This window comes from Vicugna pacos, chromosome 12 (assembly GCF_048564905.1).
Source record: "Vicugna pacos chromosome 12, VicPac4, whole genome shotgun sequence".
NCBI lineage: Eukaryota > Metazoa > Chordata > Mammalia > Artiodactyla > Camelidae > Vicugna > Vicugna pacos.
The window spans coordinates 18,988,353-19,008,764 of NC_132998.1; the positions used below are offsets into that span (position 1 = coordinate 18,988,353).

Consider the following 20,412-nt stretch of genomic DNA (forward strand, 5'->3'; position numbering starts at 1 on the left):
GGCTTAATCTCCAGAATATATAAACAGCTCTTACAACTTAACAACAACAACAACAAAACAAGCGAATCCAAAAATGGGCATAAGACCTATATAATAGCAATTCTTCAATGAAGACATACAAATGGCCAATAGGCACATGAAAAAAATGCTCAATATTGCTAATTATCAGAGAAATGCAAATCAAAACCACAGTAAGATATCACCTCACACCAGTCAGAATGGTCATCATTCAAAAGTCCACAAATAATAAATGCTGGAGAGGCTGTGGAGAAAAGGGAACCCTCCTACACCGCTGGTGGGAATGCGTTTGGTGCAGCCCTTATGGAAAACAGTATGGAGATTCCTCAAAAGACTAAAAATAGACTCACCATATGATCCAGAAATCCCACTCCTGGGCATATATCTAGTGGGAACTTTGATTCAAAAAGTTACATGCATCCTAATATTCACAGCGGCACTATTTGTACAATAGCCAAGACATGGGAACAACCTAAATGTCCATCGACTGATGACTGGATAAAGAAGCTGTTGGTATATTTATACAATGGAATACTACTCGGCCATAAAAAAGAATAAAACACCATTTGCAGCAACATGGATAGATCTGGAGATTGTCATTATAAGTGAAGTAAGCCATAAAGAGGAAGAAAAATACCATATGAGATCACTTATAGGTGGAATCTAAAAAAAAAAGATAAATGAACTTATTTACAAAACAGAAATAGACTCACAGACATAGAAAACAAACTTATGGGCAACAGGAGGGGAAGGGGGTGGGGAAGGATAAATTGGGAGTTGGAGATTTGCAGATATTAACCACATATAAAATAGATAAACAACAAGTTTATACTGTGTAGCACAGAGAACTATATTCAATACCTTGTAGTAACCTATAATGAAAAAAAAATGAAAAGGAATATATGTATGTACATGTATGACTGAACTATTATGCTGCATACCAGAAATTGACACAATATTGTAAACTGACTATACTTCAATTAAAAAAAAAAAAGAGGCCAGGGCATTGGAAGGATAGATGCAGCAGAGATGCTGATACCCAAAGAATTCAGAACTTCCAGGTATACCTGGACTTTAAGGCAACGTCTATGGGCTAAGTATTTTGTTGAGCTACTCCTCTGTAATCTACAATGTGCTTGATTCTTCCTGATCCCTTGTAACTTACAATGAACACCCTTCCCTCTTCTTGCTTCTCATGGCTATATGACCATGGCTGGAGATTTGCCTTAGAGATGAGAGTCAATTATTCAGGGACTGCCTGGAGTGGTAGGTTGTAGAAGGAAGACTACTGGATGGAGAAATTCATACCCTTGGAATATTCTAAATGATTTATTTTCTCTTCATTTCTGGCTCATTTTGCAGAAAGTGCCTCTGGAATGCCATCTGCTTCACTTCATCCTTGCATAATGTATATAATCTATGAAGGAAACTGATTTCTAGCCTTACCCAGCTGTGAGAAGTACTTTGAGATCTAAACATTCCTTCATAAATCACTAAAGCTGGGCTCAAATGTAGTATCAAATGGACCATTGTAATATGTTGATATATCACTTTCCAGTTTAAGTGTTACATTCCCTCTTTCAAGAGCATTAAAGGTTTCCAGCTCTATTTGTGAGAAATTTCCAGGGTTTTCTTTTTAACAGTGTCAAACTCATTTTCTTTTCTAAATGGTTTTCAAATTTATGTTATAGTGAGTGTCAGAGCCCAGGAGAGAACATTTAAAACCCAATTCTTTTTTCAGCACAGACAATTGCCTTTATATTTCCCTGAGAGAGTTGCAAATTTCAACAGAGCCTATAATTTTTCAAAGGAAAATTAATTTTAAAATGGTATTTTAATGGTTGATGTATATATCACTTTAAGATAATATAATTATTTTAATTAACTTATTTGTTGCTCTTATTTCAGGAGAGAATATGAAGTAATATCCTATGGCTTGAGGGGAGATACATCTATACCAATATTCCTTCCTTAGGATCATAAAATATTTCCAACTCACTTGAGTGTACAGAACAGATATCCTAATGCAATTTTTATGCCACGAATATATCAACATTCATTAAAATGCAAAATTGAGTTTACTAATGATTAAAATCACACATTTAAGATATGCCATTGCACAAGATTACCCATCTTGTCATGACCAATTAATTGATGCAAAATATTATGAACAAGTATAAAATTTGTTGAAACTTTATACTATATTCCACAAAGCTTGGTATTATGTGAAGTAAAATAAATGTTACTGTTTAGTAAAACTGGAATTTTACTGATACCCAAAGTTCAGAAAAAGGAAGCCCATTTTAAGTGGAACATTGGTTTGTTTTCTGAAACTACTTCAATTTAATTACATTCCTCAAAAAGGTTAAATTCCTTAATTTACAACCTTGTTTTTGGAAAGCGCTTACTATATATGGAAATCCCTTCTCATGCTAGGGTCCAATTTTAGTTCCATCAACAGTAGTCTTTCCAGATTCCACCCTCCTAGTATAATTTTCTGAATTTAGAAACCACCACCAAATCCAGCTCTCGAGGGGGAGGGATCATCTCACAGATTTGAGTATTATGGAGTATTTAATCTAAGATGCAAAGCAGAGCAAAGACATTTATAATTCAGTCTGCGACAGTAATGACAGTAAACTGTCCCTTCAACATGCGTATTTACCGACTTACATGTGATTTAACAGTGGCAGTGCCAAATATATATTCTTAAGGATAAACTTGTGTTTAGTGACTTTGGATTTGAGTTCTCTCAACTTAATTTATTGACATAACTCCTTGCTTACTTGTTTGACATCACAAATCCTTGTTCAAGTCACAGGATCCATGTTAATGATTACCCCTCATTACTTCAATAAAAAATAATCCTGCTTAAATTTTCTGCTTTTGAACCTAACTTTCTATCTTTCCCATAACTTTTTATCCTCTTCTTCTTTTTATGAATTTACTCGTTGACCTATGTTCCTCTTCTTCCTTTTTCTATACCCATGTTTATTTAACCTTGTTATTTAACTTTGTCTTTTTTGAAATCTAGTTAACTTTTAATATTAAGCAGAAATCTTCTTCTCTCTGCTTCCTTGCTGATACATTCTTTTTTTTTTTTTTAAGATGTTCACTCCTCAAGGATGATTTTTCCATCCCCAGATTCTTGGTAAATTTTTATCACTTTGAGTAATCATGGAAATGACATTTTATTAGTTAAGGTGTAGACTTGTGACCCAGTTCTAGACAATATGGGAAAGATTCTCTGAGGGACTTCTGGGAAAGGTCCTTCATTTTAAAAACAGAACTACACAAGAGACAGACCCCTTCTTCCTTGGACATCATGAGGTCTGTCTGCAATAATTCCCAGCACTGCTACAGCCATCTTGCAACCTTAGCGTCTTAGACAAACCTTAGAATTAAGTTGAGTCTGAAACCTCCCAGGTAGAGAAAGATGGGAAAACTGGTCTTTAATTATATGTTTGAGATACTGATTTCACTAACAGTTCAAGGGTTACCTATCTGCCAAGCAATTTGGGGTTAAAGGTTTGTTACTGACAGCTGAAAATATTCTAGTAGGTACAAACTCTCTGTTCTGCTATTTAAATTACTCTTTAATTAGAAGTAATGCATCCTTGTTTCCCCTGATCTGCTACTATATTAACCAGGCAGGGTGCCAGCTTTGGGCAGCACCAACAACCATCTGCTGTCTCTTATTTCTGTATCCAGGCTGGTATGGATCGTAGATAGTTACACAGTTATGCCAGTTGGTTCTCTGACAAATTTGTTATCTGATCTCAGCTGGTTTTTCAGTTTTGCTAGGTGATTTTTTAAAATTTATATATATATATACCTGGGTGTCTAATAGACACAGCTTGACCTAACATGTCAAAATCTGAACCGCTTATTTTTCTCCAATTCTCTATTTTTAGTAGATGATTCTGTTAAAGCAGATATTCTATTGGCCATTTCAGTAGCTGATTCCATTGGTTAATCTAAATTCTTAAGAGTTATGCCAATTCCTCTTTCATACCCCTTATCAAGTCATCAGAAAATATTTCTGGGTCTTCTGCCAAGTAAATCCTGACTATGACTGGTTCTTACTCTTTCTATGTGACCACACTAGTCAAAGCTGACTTCATCTCTGGCTTAAACTATCACCTTTTGGCTTCCAACTATAATAGAAGATAAATAGGGATATTTCCGGAGATTCACAGAGATTTTTCCCACCTTTCACAAAATTTCTACCTTCCTTCAAAGTGGAGCTAAAAATACAACTTGCAAAATGTAAATATGATCATGTCAGTTCCCATCTTAAAATGCTTCAGTGGTTTCTCATCACATTTAGAGCAAAATCCAAAGTCCTTAACCAAGACCTGTAAACCTTGTCAAGATTCAGGTCCCATCTACCTCCCCAGACTCACTGTGTCCACTCTCCCCATGGACTTGCTCAGCCCCCGTCACATTGGTCTCCGCGCTGTCCCTTGAACGTTCAAACATACTCCTAGCTCGGGGGTTTTCACTGTCCTTGTAGGAATATTCTCCTTCCAGACAACTGTGTGGACCATTCCCTCACTGTGTGGTTCTCTTTCCCACCGTTGCTACCTTAGAGCAGATTTTTCCTGGCACTCTTATTGAAAACATAGGCTCGTGCCCTCCTCCAACACGCCCTACCCACCTCCCTCGGCTTTACTTTCTTCAGATATTATTTTCAGACGTTATCACTACCTGACAAAATGTTATATGTTAATAGATGAGTTTGCCTCCTTCCTTTAGACTGTAAGTTCTATGTGGTTTGCTTAGAGAAATGACTTTCACCCACACCACACTATATTATGGAAGTTTTTCTCTTGAAATTATGGAGGATTTTGTTGTGGGCTGAATTGTATGCCTCCAAATTCATATGTTGAAACCCTAATCCCTAGTCCCACAAAAGGTGACTGCATTTGGAGATGGAGTCTTTAAAGATGTAATGAAGTTAAAACAAGGTCATTAGGGTGGGTTCTGATCAAGTGAGGTTGGTGTTCTTATAAGAAGGGGAAACTAGGACACAGACATACAGAGAGGGAAAACCACGTGAAGACGGGGAGACAACGGCCCTCTACAAGCCAAAGAGCGAGACCTCAGAAGAAGCCAGACCTCCAACACCTTGAGCTCAGACTTCTAGTCTCCAAACTGAAAGAAAACATGTTATCTGTCGTTTAAACCACTCAGACCCTGGTACTTGGTTCTGGCAGCCTTATCGAACTCATACATACCAATAAAATGTCAAATTCAATCATCTTCTCCACTATTCAACTTCGTCAAACCCCTCTTTATTTTTACCACTTTGAAATAAGTTATGTAAATTAGTATTATACAAATCTTGTTTTAAAACAACAACAAAAACCTACCTGCACACTTAACCAGCAGGCAAAGAAATAACACTGTCACCACCCTGTAAGCCACGTCCCGATTGCCCTCGACAACATTCTGTTGAATTTTGTGCTCATCATTCTGTTTTGGGATGAGTTTTACAAGTCACATATGTCCCTCTTTAAATATCACCTCGTTGTTTTCTTTTTGAACATCAGATAAATGCACTTAAATCGTATCTGTCATTCTATGACCTCTTGTTTATGAGCACTAACCATTTGAGAATTTTTATAATGACAATTCATTATTTTGCATAAAAATAAACAATACTGATCTAGTGTCAACAATGCTTAAATACAAACTTGAAAAACATCTGCAACAAATATGGCATGAAAATATTAATAATCTTAGTTTATAACTTAGTCATAAACTTTTAAAAAAGTTATTAGTATTTAATAGAGAAAAGAACATAAGCAGAACTTCACAAACTGGAAATACAAATAGCTATTAAACATGTTAATATTATTCATCTCAATAGTAATTAAATAATAAAAATTATGAGATAGTATCTTTGGTTAATTAACAAAAAATTTTCAAATAGCAAAATGCTAGTTTAAAAACCCTTGGTCAATGATAAAATGTGGGCATTGCTCTTTGGACTGCAATTTGCGAACTATCAAATATTTGCCAAGCCTTTGAAAGGTCCCACCCTTTACTCCTGTAATTCCATTTCTAGAAATCATTTCTAAGAAAAACTTGGAAGTTCAGGGAAAAAAAGGTCTATATATAATGGTGTCCATTTTGATGTTACCGTAATATAAAAAAGGAAATACAGGGAGTTACTAGACAGAGTAGCCACACTGTTATCTATGAATCTTGGTGATTAAGTGATATTAGTATTTCCTGCACTTTGGGTAAATTTCCCTTTTAGATATTTTCATGACATAGCTTCAATATCTGCAGGTTTTCTTGTCCTATAATTTTAATGGTATTTCTAATAATATGAATTTCTGTATCATGAATTTCTATATCATGAAGAAGTTAAAAATCTTTTATCTTCTTTCATGTCATTGAACATTTCCTAAAAATTCATGTTTAGCTGGTTTCTTCTTGTTAGTCCTGATGTAAATCTACTTATTTTTGGGGAGGCTATATTTTTTTCTTGAGATTTCAGCACCAATCCTCTTGCTCTGTCTGATCTCCTGTCTATCTCTCAGGTAAAAATGGGTAAATTGTATTTCCTAGTCTCTGTTGCTACTGAGAGGCACCAGGGAGAGAGTTGGAAGGTCGCAGATAAACAGAATGCGCTGCTGCTTGGGCAGTGCTGGGAGGACTGTGGGCTCAGCTGATATCAAAGAAAGATGGTGCCCTTCCCTTTAGGATTCACCTGTGGATGCTCCACTTGGTCCTGCAAGCAGAAGGACCATCCACGGGGCCTTCTCTGCTTTTTCTCAGAGCTGGCAGACATTCACTCTCACAGTTCTTATAAAAGGTTTGTATTTTTCTTTTAAGACTCTTAACTCAACACTTGATTAAATTATCCAGAGATATTTCATTATTCTTGAAAGCTGTATCATCTTTCACTGACAGAAGAGAGAAAAGAAAGAAATTTATTGCAATCTATGGGTTGATCCTGTGAGTTCAATTTTATTGGAAACTAGTGCAATCATTATCGAATTGATCCGAGATCTGTAATCTCTTGGTTAAAGGTATTGATAATCTAAGGGTTGCTCGTAAAATGGATGAATTCCCTCCCCATCACTGACGGTGTTTAAGCTGAGGTGGAAAGAGCATAAGCCATGAATTTCCTTGCAGGGAATTCCAACCCTTGGGAGGGAGTCGAACAAGATGATCTACACATTTTCCTCCAACAAGTTTATGAATCTTTTATCATCTCTTTATTCCTAACTCTTACATGCCACCTGATAATTTGTATAAGAAACATTCTGAAATCTGTGTTTTACCGTCTGAATTATATATAATGTCTCCATATACATTCTTCAGTCATTTATTCTGGAAAATGTCTTGCAATTTGCTTTGCATCTCAGTGTAATAAAAAACTGAAACTATTTTATAAATTGACTTTTTCTGAAGAAGAATTTGCTAGTTCTGATTGGGTCTCAGACTTGCACCCTTCTCACCAGTCCCACCCACCAATTCCCCTTTTGTTCCACGATAATCTATTTTCTGACTACAGTAAAAATGATATTACATCAGATTGTATCACTCAACTCCTAAAGGCGTGTCAATGTTTTCCCATTGAACATAGAATAAAGGACAAACTTTTAACAAAAGCTTTAAGGATGGGATGTGGGAGCAAGTTAGAACGAGACAAGAAAGTTATGAGATGGGTCTGAGATGGAGTCAAGGCCAGGCCGTCCATGGCTCTCACCTCTCCAGCTCATCCCACATCTCTGTGAACTGGTCACACTGGCCTCCTTCCAGCCTCTTGAACGTGACAAGCTCTTTCCTGCCATTCTCTGTCCCTGAGAGCAGCCCCACTTGTGTGGTCTGACTCATTCTTTTCCTTTAGGCTTCAGCCTAGACCTCACCTACTTAAGGGAGACTTGACCTGATCATCCTATTCAAATCAGTTTTACCTTTTTAATCTTCTATTTAAGCCATTCATTTTTTCCCTTATAAACCTGTATATAAATAAACATTATTATTTAGTGTTAGATCTTTATTTTCCTGATATCCATTGGAATGCAAGCTTCAGAAAGGCTTGCCAATTATTGTAACCTGTAACCTAGCAGAATACCCGACATATTGTGGGTGTTCAGTAGAAGCTTACTGAATGAATCAATTTTCTGGAAATCAGAAGTATTATATAAATACATAATGTTTTAAGAGTAAGCTTATTTATCAGAGTGGGGGGAAAACTACTTGCACATTATAACACTAAAGTAAGGCTTCAGAGACTAAGATCAAATTTCATAAGCCTAAATTATTTTGGTAGTAAGTAAATCTTGGAGGATTATCTTTAATTTGCCTTTCTGTTTGTATAATGTATTCCACGGAGGAATTTGCCAATCAAATGAGTTCTGTGTCTAAGTAAATGGACAGAATATGTTGGGACTGTTTTTAAACTTACTAGTAGCTAAAAAGAAAACCAAAAACAAACTTTGGGGAAAATTTAGGAGAACCCAGGTTAGTTTAGATGCAGAGATGCCATCCATGGCCTAACGAAGTGGCAAAATCTGCTTCTACAACTACTGCTCAAAGCTTCTGCATGATAAGTAAGCCTCTGAGAGCTCCCTTTGCTGGGAATTCCTAGCCCTGTCCGTCAGCTGCTAGAAGCAGCCTGGGTCATTTATAGAGTCATAGAGCTACGTTAACAATGCCCAGGGCAGTGAGCCACCACTCGAAGTCAGATTTAGACATGCAAAAAAATATTAGTTCGTTTAGATAGCTTTTCCTCCATTTTCATGCTTATTACAAAACTAGGAGGGTCAAGCACAGCTGTACAGTTGGGAAGGTTTTAAGTGGTTAGTCATGACAGAATGGTAATAAAGGAAATTATATTTTAGAGGTATTTTAAAATGTAAGCTGTCTGTCAGCCTAGAAATATATAGGCAGGATTTGAACTCTCGAATTCACACACAAAACGCAGCAAAGAAAAGCAAAATATTTGGTTGTCTCAAAATGATGAGAACGATAGCATTTTCTGAATGATGATACTGGATCGTTCATAATCACAAATATAAAACTCTGAAGTTCTGATGATGGACCTGTAAGAATGGCCTTCCCCTGGAACATTATTGTCATCTAATTAATAGATCATTCCAAAATTTCAGGTTAGTAAGAAATCTAGCTTTCCAAAAGCTACAGGGCATTTACAGAGTTACAGATTTGGGGATCACTGAATTATACAGCATCCTGCCATTAAAGAAGACAGGATGCAGTAAACCTAAGACTGCCACGCATATTGCCCTGTCCTTCTATATATAGGCATTGCACAAAATTAGATGGTCAAAATAGTTTTGGTTTTTGAAAATCCTTACAGAGGAGATATTTGTAAAATTGCTGATGTTAATAAAGCATTTTACTTTCACAAAGTGTGAATTAAATCTAAACATTCCAACTATTCTCTTGTTCCTTTTATAAGCATGTGAGTAATGAGGTTAAACACCAGAGGTTCCACCTGGAGAATGGATTCCCAGCCCCTTATCTCCTGCTACTTGGAAGAAGAGGCCAAAGTGAAGAAACCAAATGTGTTTTCCATCAGTGTTGAAGTCAGTGGCTTTGGTTATATAGTTTAGCTTAATAGCTTGGAGTTACCAAAAACAGTAGGTTAAATGTTTAGATTACGTCATCTATGGTAACATCAGGATAAATTACACATTTATTAGAAGACATCAAGTCGACAAAATGAATACATAGTCATTTTAAATTGAATGGAAAAGATGCCTTGTTCATTTATAACCTACCCTTGGCTTTACCACTGCCCTCTTTCCAGTCCAGACCATCATCATCTTAATCATTCTATGATAATAACCTTGCAATTCATCTCCTTACATCTTACTCCCTTACTATATATATTTTCCACAATTACCAACATGATTTTTCAAGTGCAAATATTTGAATATGTTACTTTCACCTTAAAGATTGCAAATGACTACGTTTTTTGCCCTCTGGAAGAAGTCCAGACTCTAAAATGTCCTTAAAAGTCTTGATTTGACTAAGATAGCTGTGGTACATTTAAAACTAAAAGAAATGTACAGGCTCAAACTATACACATTCACATATAGATAATGAAATCCCTGTGAACATTTATTTATGATCAAAGATCCTTGTTAATCTATATTCTAAAATTCGTCAGTGACTATGCCATAAGCCAAATTAATTTATTAATATTAATATTTAAAATATTGTAGCTATCTTCATCTTATTCCTAATTTAGCTCACAATGATGTATAAAAACAAAAGCTTCTCTAAAGACAGTGCAGAACTGATTAGACATAGCATGTTTGTGATGAAATATTTGCGATACTATGTTTGCCTCTATGTGAACTATAAGCATCAGATAGGGGATAATTTATAAAGACAGCAGATAACACTGTTCAGGTCAGAGAGAAATAGAGTTACACATTACTATGTCTGATAAATTTTCTAGAATATCTCTAACATGAAGTCTTTATCTTTCTAAGAATCAAACTTTTGAATTAGCACATGTCATAGTGGAAATCAAATGTCCAATGGAAAAGTCTATCAACATTCTAAATTAGAGTTTAAGTTGCCCAAATTATTCTTGTAACTAAATCTTACTCTGTACAGAAATCACAGATTAATTCAACAAGTAAAACCGTGTTATGCACCAGGTATGTCCCCTAAGTGCAGGAGATTCAAGGGCCAAACGAGGCAGGCAAGAACTTGTTTCCATTCAAGTAAGGATAAAGACAGACAATAAACAGTATAAATTAATAAATACAATGATTTTAAATGGTTGTAAATATTATGATGAAATTTTAAAAGTGATGTGATGGTGACAGAGCATTAGAGAAGGGGGCTGTCTTACATTGACAGCCGTATAATTCTTCCTTGGGGAGATGACATCTGAGCAGAAACAAAAATGACAAGAATGAATCTGCAATGGCAGGAATAATGTTGGTATGTTCACAAAGCAAAAAAAAAAAAAGGTTAACAGAGCAAGGGAGACATCACTTAACTTTGGAGACAGAATTTGGCAGGGCCAGAGGATATAGGTCACCGTAAGCTGGGGTAAGGAATTCAAACTTTATTTTACAGGATGTCTTTCTAAAAAGAGAGTTATGTGATTTGACTTTTGCTTGAAAGGATCACCCTGGCTGCTGCATAGAAAATGGACTATAGGAAGCCAAAATTGGAAGTTAAGGAAAATTTTAGAATTACATTAGAGCTAGCAGGAGATGACCATTATGTGGACTCAAAGGCTTGTGGAAATAATACAAATGGTTGCACAATTTAAGTATGTAAATGATGCCTGACATATTATAGGCATTTAATGTATATTTTTTAAATGAATAAATGAATAAGCAGCATAAGGCATATAAACATTAACTCATATTTTTAAAATTCTAGAATACTATTCACCTAACATCTAACATTTCCTAGTGTGAATTCAACAGTTTCTTTGTATAGTTGTGGTTGCACAAAAAAAACTCTGGCATTGTTTTAAAGGATTTTTTAATAGGTTAATATACAACATGTTCATCTATTTAGCTATAAATCACCAAATTTTGTTCTAAATCCATTATTTCAGTCTTTGATATAGCATCTTCTAGTATTCATAGACTCATAAAATTCTCAAAAGAACATCAATTTTAATTCAGGATAATTAAACTACACCATGCATACAGGGTGAGAAAAAAGTATCAAAATTTAAACAAATAGTGGAGTTCTGCCAATCCAAAAAGGGAATAAATCATTGCCTTAAATATTTATTTCAAATTAACCAATGCTTTGAGATGCTAACTAAAAATTGGCACTCTCCATCTGCCTCTACAAGGGTTAGATCACATTGGCACTTGCCATCTACCTCTGCTTGGATTAAATCACGAGCCGCTGCAGCCGCTGACCTCCAACACACCCTGAAAGGTGTTCAGGGTGGAGTTCAGGAATGAGCTGCTCTGTGCTCTGGGAAAGCTGGCAGAATGTGCCTTCAGTTAGATATTTTCAGGAGAAGATTCTATGACCCCAATTCTTGCATCTCCTCATATCTAGAAAAGCACTAAAATCATTAACAGTGACATCTCCTCTTTGTGGCCAGCAGCAAAGCCTCTGCCTAGATGTGTGCTTGCCTGCAGGTAGCCCCCTCACTGAAATCATATACAATACTGAGTTTTCCCCTGCCTCTTTGGAACAGTTTCTCAGTTTCTGGGATGCTATCTCCCAGGCTGTAGTCCTCATTTTGCACCAAATAAAACTTAACTCACAACTCTCACGTTGTGTGATTTTATTTCAGTCACCAGAGAAGTAATTGGAGTTTGCAGAAAAGGAATAGAAAGACTGAGACAAAGAGAGGAAGGTGGCAAAAAAAGAAGCTATCATCTATTTTCTGTCTATCTTATTACTATATTAGTACGTGTAAGATAGAGAAAAAGGAGTTAGATGAATATGAATAGCAGTCCAGTGAATTTCCTTTTGATAGAGAAGTTTGACATTATTATCTAATGGTCTAATATGACATACCATTTTAACACCTTTTGAGATTTTAATTGTGCTTTGATGTCCAGATAATCACCACCAAGTATCTGATATGTTGCACATGTGTTTTTGTGATTCATAAAGGAGGAAATATCAAGTTTCAGTGCATCCTTGTCATTTTGAGCCAGACTCACAAATGATATTGACATTGGTGGGAATATCCGTCCCATCTTTACCATTGGAAATCCGTATGGACCTGGAAACTTATGAATACTTAACTGAAATGTGTCTTCAATGATTGGCTTACCTGAAATTTTGACTTGAGACACCACCCCGTCTCCTCCATCACTGTGTGCCCGGACCTCTACCACATATTCTCCATCCCTGGGGATTGGGACTTCGATGGAGTGTTTATGAGTTGAGTACAGCTTGCCATCATGCTGGCCATCAGGTCTATAGAGTACCTTTAAAAGTTTCAAAATATGAATATTTAACTGATAATGATGAGCCAATGCCCTAACACTACAACCAGAATAACAATGCTTATACTTTCACTGATTAAAAAAAAAACATCTTAGGAAGCTATGTGTAATTCTAGCTGGAAAATTCATGTTTTTTTTTTTTTAATTCACAGACAATGATTTCACCTATTTTTTTGGGTGATCCAAGAGGATGCATCTTAAGCATCTGAATTTTATTTTTTGAAATGACCTAAAATAGAAGGGAAAAAAATGTGTCTTTTTATAAAAACATTATAAAATGAGGGCTCTTTCAATATATTGAAGTTGTCTAAAAAATTGTCTCATAATTTAAATTTTTCTCACATCACTCCTAAAATTTGGTCTGCAATGAAAAAGTCATTATGTGTGATAGAGAATGCATAGAAATAATCTTGTCTCCTTTTTTGTTCATTTACAGAAGTTATTGCGATATACCAAAGAATTCACTGTGTTCTGGGCAACACTATCTTACTCATTTCCAAACCAAATGGATTCTTTCTCTCTTCTTTAAGCACTAATTATTCTAACAACTCTGTTCTTTGACACAGTTACTCCATCTAGCTCACTTGACATAACATTTTCCTGGAATTCACTGAAGAGCTTTTCGCGTTTCAAAATTTACCATGGCATTACATCATCTGATTCTGCTATACAGCTAGAATAAGAAAGCTGAATGGGTTTTAGCAAAACAACAAAAAAACCAATCAATTACTCTCTGTAGGAATGAAGCATGTGTGGGAAGTAAACCAGTTATCTTTTATATACCTTATATCCTGTCACTGTAGATTCATTTGATAGCGCAACCACGTGATCCCAGGTGATTATGTAGCGTGAACCAGACCTTATGGAACTGATGATCCTTGGAGGCTGGCTTGGAGCTGTGAAAATAATAATATACGACTGATGGTCACCATACGCAGCTTGAGTTCTACAAACTGGAATTAATCACATCACAAGATATAATACTGATAATGGTGTGACAGCAGTAATAACAGCTAATTTTGATGTGTGCACCATATGCCAGACACCAGGGTATGCCCTTTACATCCACGGGTTCATTCAGTGCATCACGTGGCCCTGAGAGGTAGGTAATATAATAATCTCTTCATCTCTTCTCAACAACCTACGTTTGGGTGTCTCTCTCCACCATTCTTTTGAAACCACTGTTTTCAGGTCATCAATCATTTCCACTTGGCCAATTCTAATGTCATTTTTTTTTATTCTTTTCAAACTTAACATCTATGGAGCATTTCACAGAGTTGACCTTTGAATTCCTTCTTGAATATCTTTTCTTAAATTCATAATCTCTTGCAATCTTTCCTCCTATCCTTCAGATTGCTCCTTCTCATTAACCATGCTATGCTAGCTCCATGTCCTCTGCCCAATTTCTAATTAATTAATTAATTAATGTATTTATTGATTGATGGAGGTACTGGGGATTGAAAATCCAGGACCATGTACATGCTAAGCACGTGCTCTATCACTGAGCATGGGTCACATTTTCTCCCAGGGTGTGCTGGTAACTGTCACTCTGGTGGGAGGGGAGGCTGGAGATGGAGGAGCTAGAGCCAGAGCCAGGTGTGGGCTGGAGCTTCGCCTACGCTCATTAGCCATCATTGCCCTACTGGGGGCAGTTTCGGGTCCTGTGGTGTTAGAGCAAAAGCCCTGAGGTCCAAGCTGGTTCCATCCCCTCTAGATTTGCCTCCTCTTTCCCCCAGCAACAGCACCTTTGCCCCAGAGGACAGTAGTGCTGGAGCAAGAGGGGCCATGATGGGCGCCCAATGTAGATCAGGGCACGTGATAAGAACATTCCAGCAAGCCAGTCAGAGCCTGAGGCATGTCTCAGTTGGTAGCATCTGTGACCACAAGTAATGGCTGCCCTTGCCCTGTTCAGATGCAGTGCTGGTTCTTTACCAGTTCTGTCCCGCTCTTATGATAATCACCCCTTCAAATTCTTGGGAAGCTTCCCTGAGTCCTGAATATAAATTCTCCTCTTCTGTCTATTGAATGTGGGTTCAAGAAGGAGCTATCAGCTATCGTGTGAAGCCAGGGAGATGGGAACGACCAGAAAATGTGAGCAGGGCAGGTGGCTTTGTTATATTAACAGAACATACAGTAGTAAGAGACTGAACATGATGCTACAACATTGAACTTGTATTCGCACTGTGCAATGACAACGGTTTATAAATCAAAGCATAGATACATCATGGGATTTTTATTTTCTCATGCTATTGATGCATTCCTACGGAACCAAGTTTCAAATAATAACAAGTTAATTAGCTAATGATGCAAAATTTGGGGGACAGGCTTTACAAAGGGAGGCTCTGTAATTTTATTTCTCTACCGTGGAACATTAAATGTATGAAGGTGTTCTCCATGTTCTTTCATCATCTACAATATCTAATAATGTTTTGTGTGTTTGTTTTTGTCTTTCAATTTATGCAAAACCTAATGTGCTCAGACACAGGAAATTCCTCTCAAATGTACCTGCATTCTGATTGAATCGACTGGGAGCTTTTGACAAGCCTACAATGCAAGCGTTGAGACTCACGTGCTTTCTTGGTGAAGGTCTCGATCGTATCACTGGGAGGCCCACACCCTGCACTGTTGCAGGCCCTGACTTCCACAAAGTACTGGGTGTCGGGCAGAAGGTTCTCCAGCCTGGCCGAGTACTCCTGGCTGGTGACTTGAACTCTGTGTGCAGCCGCTTCTTTGTCGTGCGCAGCCCAGTACCGAATCTGCAAACGTTCAAATTGAGTTATACTTTTTCATCATTCAGACGCTTCAGTTGTGAAAAGCTCCTTTCAGTTGTCTAGGACACCGCTGATGGTGGCTGAGCATCGTATTCTCAAAGGTTACTTAATGCTACTTACATTTCTATCAGTCTTAGAATATGGCAAGGGGCACGATGCAGATCTGATTACAGATGTCGAAGGCAAATCAAAGGCTCACCTCATGGCCTGCAATAGTCTGACACTGATGAAAAATTCGGGAGAAAAAGCCAAAGAACTCTGTACCATTTATTCTCAAAATACAAAACTGGCCTCTGCTTGGAAGTATTTGCCACAATAATTTATATCACTTGTTTTCTGCTTTATTTCTGTTTACATGATTTCAAATTGTTAAAAGCCACTGATAAACAAAAATAGTCACGTGGCTTAGAGCATGCTAACATAATTACTTTCTGAGGGCTTATTTCAGAAGCATGCATGCAAAGTCATTTCCTTTGAACCTGTATAGAAGCCAGGTATCAAAGAAATATTATACCTCATAACTTGATTAGTTATAGAAATTGTTTATCTTTAAAATAAATTTTAAAATATTTCATCCATGTTGTGATTAGAAATGATTACCTTTACCAACGGATGTATCAATGATAGCTTTCCTTGTCTTTTAAAGTTTAAGTAAAAGGCTATAAATTATTATTTTCATTCCTCAAATAAGGCTGTTTAATTGGTTACAAATCTATAATTGTATCCAAGTTATAAATAAAAAGGAAAGGATTGCTTATAAGTGGACTGCTATTTTATATATTTTAGATGCCCTACCTATAAAACAATGGGATTTTAATTTCACAAATCACCAAAATACCTAGATCGTAATATCTAACATTTACATAATCCTGAAATTTTAATTTACGTAAATAAACACATACGAAACTATTATCAAATGGAACTGGATGGCTCAAATTCCCTTAGTAACCAAGTGAGGCTTATATGTAGAATGAGCACATTTCAGAACAAAGGCTGGTTACTAACTGCTTATTGGCTTCCTTTGCATTATTTTTATTTTGTTTACTAGGGACCATTTTTCTAATGCAAATAACATACTTCCTAGTAGTTTTGAATGAATCTCTGTGGCATTTCTGTGCTTTGACCAGAAGGATGGCCTCAGAACTGAGGAAGGAGAATTGCACCAAGGGACTCCAAAGGCAGATCTCAGCTGGCAGAGAGAAGACTGTATGTGGATGGTAGCTTTGTGTGAAGGCGTGAGTTTCCTGGTGTTGGAAGCGCTCAGGCAGTGAAGACATTCACCTGAGAAGGAGGCAGATGGCCCACGTTTCAATGGGCATTTGAACTACATTACACACAGGGCCTCCACAGCTTGTCAGAGGAGAAATAAAATGAACATTATTATCCCAATGAAATGCCAGGCACCTTCATTATCTTCTCAACAAACCTAGAATGAGGGTATTTACTGTGTCTTGTAGCAATCAAAACTGAAGTCCATGAGGTTCAGGCATTTTTATAGAAATGCTTCTTGATGGAGATGTAGACCCCATTTTACCATCTTCGTTCTATTATAAGAACTTCCCTACCCAGTTTAAAGAGGAGAAGCTTTTTAAGTAGATTCATATAATAAAGGCCATTTCTAAAAGACACTATGCACTAAAATGAGGAACTAAAGTGACAAAATTTTTGTGACTTTTTACCCAAAATTCCACGAGGCATTTTGACAATGCAAAAGGAACAGAAAAATTCCTTTAATTTACTCTTTGCACCTGTATCCTAAATGGCCAGTTACTCGATTCATCCGATTTTGGCAGGGATCTATGCGTTACGCAATCTCCACTGAACTTCACAATAAATTTAAGCATTGCCTTAGTTACGTCCTGCTAACTCGGGAGCCGAGAGAGTTACTGAGTGTGCCAAGTCACCTCTGATTTCCTTATTTTAGAATGTGAGCGTCCTTGATGCTGCGGGATGAACCTTGCCCCTCAGTCCACGGGAGGGGAGGGGAGGTGATGCCCTTGGGCCACTTTTAAACAATGGGAGACAGGAGTGGGTGAATGCTTCCACTTTCATCCCCTGTGGGGCAATTCTGAGCCGCACTTACAAGCTCTTCAAAGATCCCGAGGGATGCGGTACCAATTGCCCACAGCAGTTGCCAACAAGATACATTGTTTTTTAAATCTAACTTCTCCCTTTCCTGGTCACACTGTGTTCCCTCATATCTGTTTTCAGGGATCATTTTAAAACAAACAAATATTTGCAACAATAACAACAACAAAAACACTAACTTTTTCCACACCTGTGCGTCAGAATTTGCTTTGGGGAGATCCAGGTGAAGATGGATGCTTTCCCCAAAATAAGAAAATAAGGCACTTCCTAGAATTGAGCTTATGCTTACTATAATAATTTTACCTTTAAAGACATCTGAGTAAACTACTCAGGCTTGATAATCTTTTAAGATAGTTGTGAAATCAATCACCTGCATTAATCTCCAATTCAGTTTTTGTATTTATTATTCCTGATAGCATACATTGCTTGTTTTCATTAAGTGAATGCTTTACCTGCTGGGTGAGCAGACTAAGTAATTTGCGGATTCCTGGGCAGGAACCCAAAGTCCTAACAAGCCTTTGATAAGAAACACTTCTTGCATTCCTCTCGCTCACCGACAAGGCAGTGGAAAATTGAGTATTAAGATTAGAAGTGGGGAGCTCTTTAACTAGGCAAGAGGGAAAAAATGAAGAATAAAATCTGAACTTTCTACAAGATACACTTCAAAACCTCAAAGGAAGAGAAGATTATTTGTAAACCAGCTGCTTACAGTTCTCACTTGAAATGTCAGGAAATTAACTTTGCGATGGGGTCAGTCACACAGCACTTGGGCTTCTCCAACTATTTTATTTTATTTTATTTTATTTGCTACTTTTTTCTCTGTTTCTTTATAACATAGACCCATAGTATATTTTCATGGGAAGTGCAATGGGGTGTTAGTTTTCTTGATCATCTAACTTGTTAAACTATTGGCTTCGTCCTTCATTACTTTAAAATAGAAAAAATAACCACATTATAGTGACTCCAGCCCTCCGCACCCCACCCCCACCTCCACACAGGGGCATTTTCTTAGAGGAAAATAAATGTTACGGATTTTCTCTTTTAAGCTTTCATGCTTGTCTCTTTGATATTCAAAGCTCTGTGTGAAAGACTTAAAACTTTTTAAGAAAGAATAAATGGAAACAGTAATTCTGTGGTTTACTTCCAGCATTTTTAATTAACCAGGCTCTGGAGAGGGAAGACCTAGGTTCAAGTCAGGTTATGCCAATTATTACTCAGACAAATGTTTCTAAACCTCAAGTTCTTCATCTTTAAAATAACAGTGTCTATACCCTGGCACTGTGTAGATTCAATATGATTAGCTTTAATTAAGGGTTTAACGTCGTAAGGCTCAACAAATATCATTCTTATCATCACCATCATCATCATCTTCAAATGTTCACGAACAGGGAGAAGCACCACACACTGGTTATTTCATTTCCTCCACACAACACGCTATGAGGCCCTCATTACTCTCCGCTTTACAGGTGAGTAAACTAGGGCTCAGAAAGTTTGAATAAATTTTCCGCAAAATTCTTAAGTGACAGAGCTGAGAGATAAAGCCACGTCTGCTCAGCAACTAAGCTCAGAATTTTCTAGCGTGAAGTTGCAAAAAGCCAGAGATCTGTGAAACTAAACTCCTTGATGGCATACAGGTTTTTTAATCATTCGAGAAAATCTTAGCTGTTAAAGATTATTTAAAGATTATTTTTTGCTGAAGATTTACTTGAAAATCCTCCCCATCAAAAGCGTAGGTTCTGATTATTGTCTAAATTCACTGGTGCCAGCGCACCGCTTCCCGTCTCATATTTCCTTTGTACCCTGCATGTTGGAAGTCATAAAATTGTTCTTAGACAAAGACAACATATATTTCTGTAGCATGTGCTTTACAAAGTAAAATGCATCTTTAGCACTTTGACTCAGTGAGTGGGTTATATATTAAATAATCTTTTTTCTCTTTTTTTATTACTTAGAAATGGATAATATAAAAAGGAAGAACTCCTCTGTCCAAGATATGGCTTGAAAGCTCTAAATATTGATGTGTTCTCCCAAGATACCTTGGATTTGTTTACTAAAGGGGCTTGTAACACGTAGTGAATTTCTCTCTCTTTCCCATGTCTTTTCTGCCAGCTGTAAATGTAACCGTAAGTTTAATAAATTATGAATATTGGGTCTCCACAGTCCACTCCTATAATTCCATTCCCTTGGTGACAACTTCAGCTGAACGCTTGCAAAGATGAACTGAAAACGCTTTGACATCTACCCAAATCATAAGCTACGCTGTCAAGAAGAAACGCTTTCCTGTTTGTGTGTTTACAACCTAGCACCTCGGGCTACGTCTCAGAAAAATAGCCTTGGGATAACCAGACTGCAGCCCTTTATTTGAGGATACCTCATGCTAACTATCAGCACTCAGCGAATATTTGCATCCTGCCTACCGCAGCCCCACTGCTCTGGTCACTGATAGGCAAACAGACAGAATCTGCCTCCATGAAATGCGTATTCCATGGGCAAAGGAGGAGGGGGAGCACAAGAAATAAGAGGGCAAGCTGACTGGGTGGGCAGCTCACTGGCCATGGCTCCAGAACGTCAGTCACCGTCCCCTCACTGAA

The 20,412-nt window shown here is 37.2% G+C and overlaps 1 protein-coding gene across 3 annotated transcripts in view; it reads right to left on the reverse strand.

Annotated features, from left to right (window-relative positions):
* CNTN1 (contactin 1) overlaps positions 1-20,412 on the reverse strand; it is a 284,008-nt gene that overhangs the window by 15,724 nt on the left and 247,872 nt on the right. For all 3 annotated transcript variants that reach the window (XM_006202860.4, XM_072972986.1, XM_072972985.1), the window contains 3 exons: positions 15,532-15,718; positions 13,746-13,858; positions 12,788-12,944 (listed from right to left, as the gene is read on the reverse strand). In XM_006202860.4, coding sequence (XP_006202922.1) covers positions 12,788-12,944; positions 13,746-13,858; positions 15,532-15,718 — 457 coding nt within the window. The remainder of the gene's footprint in view (positions 1-12,787; positions 12,945-13,745; positions 13,859-15,531; positions 15,719-20,412) is intronic.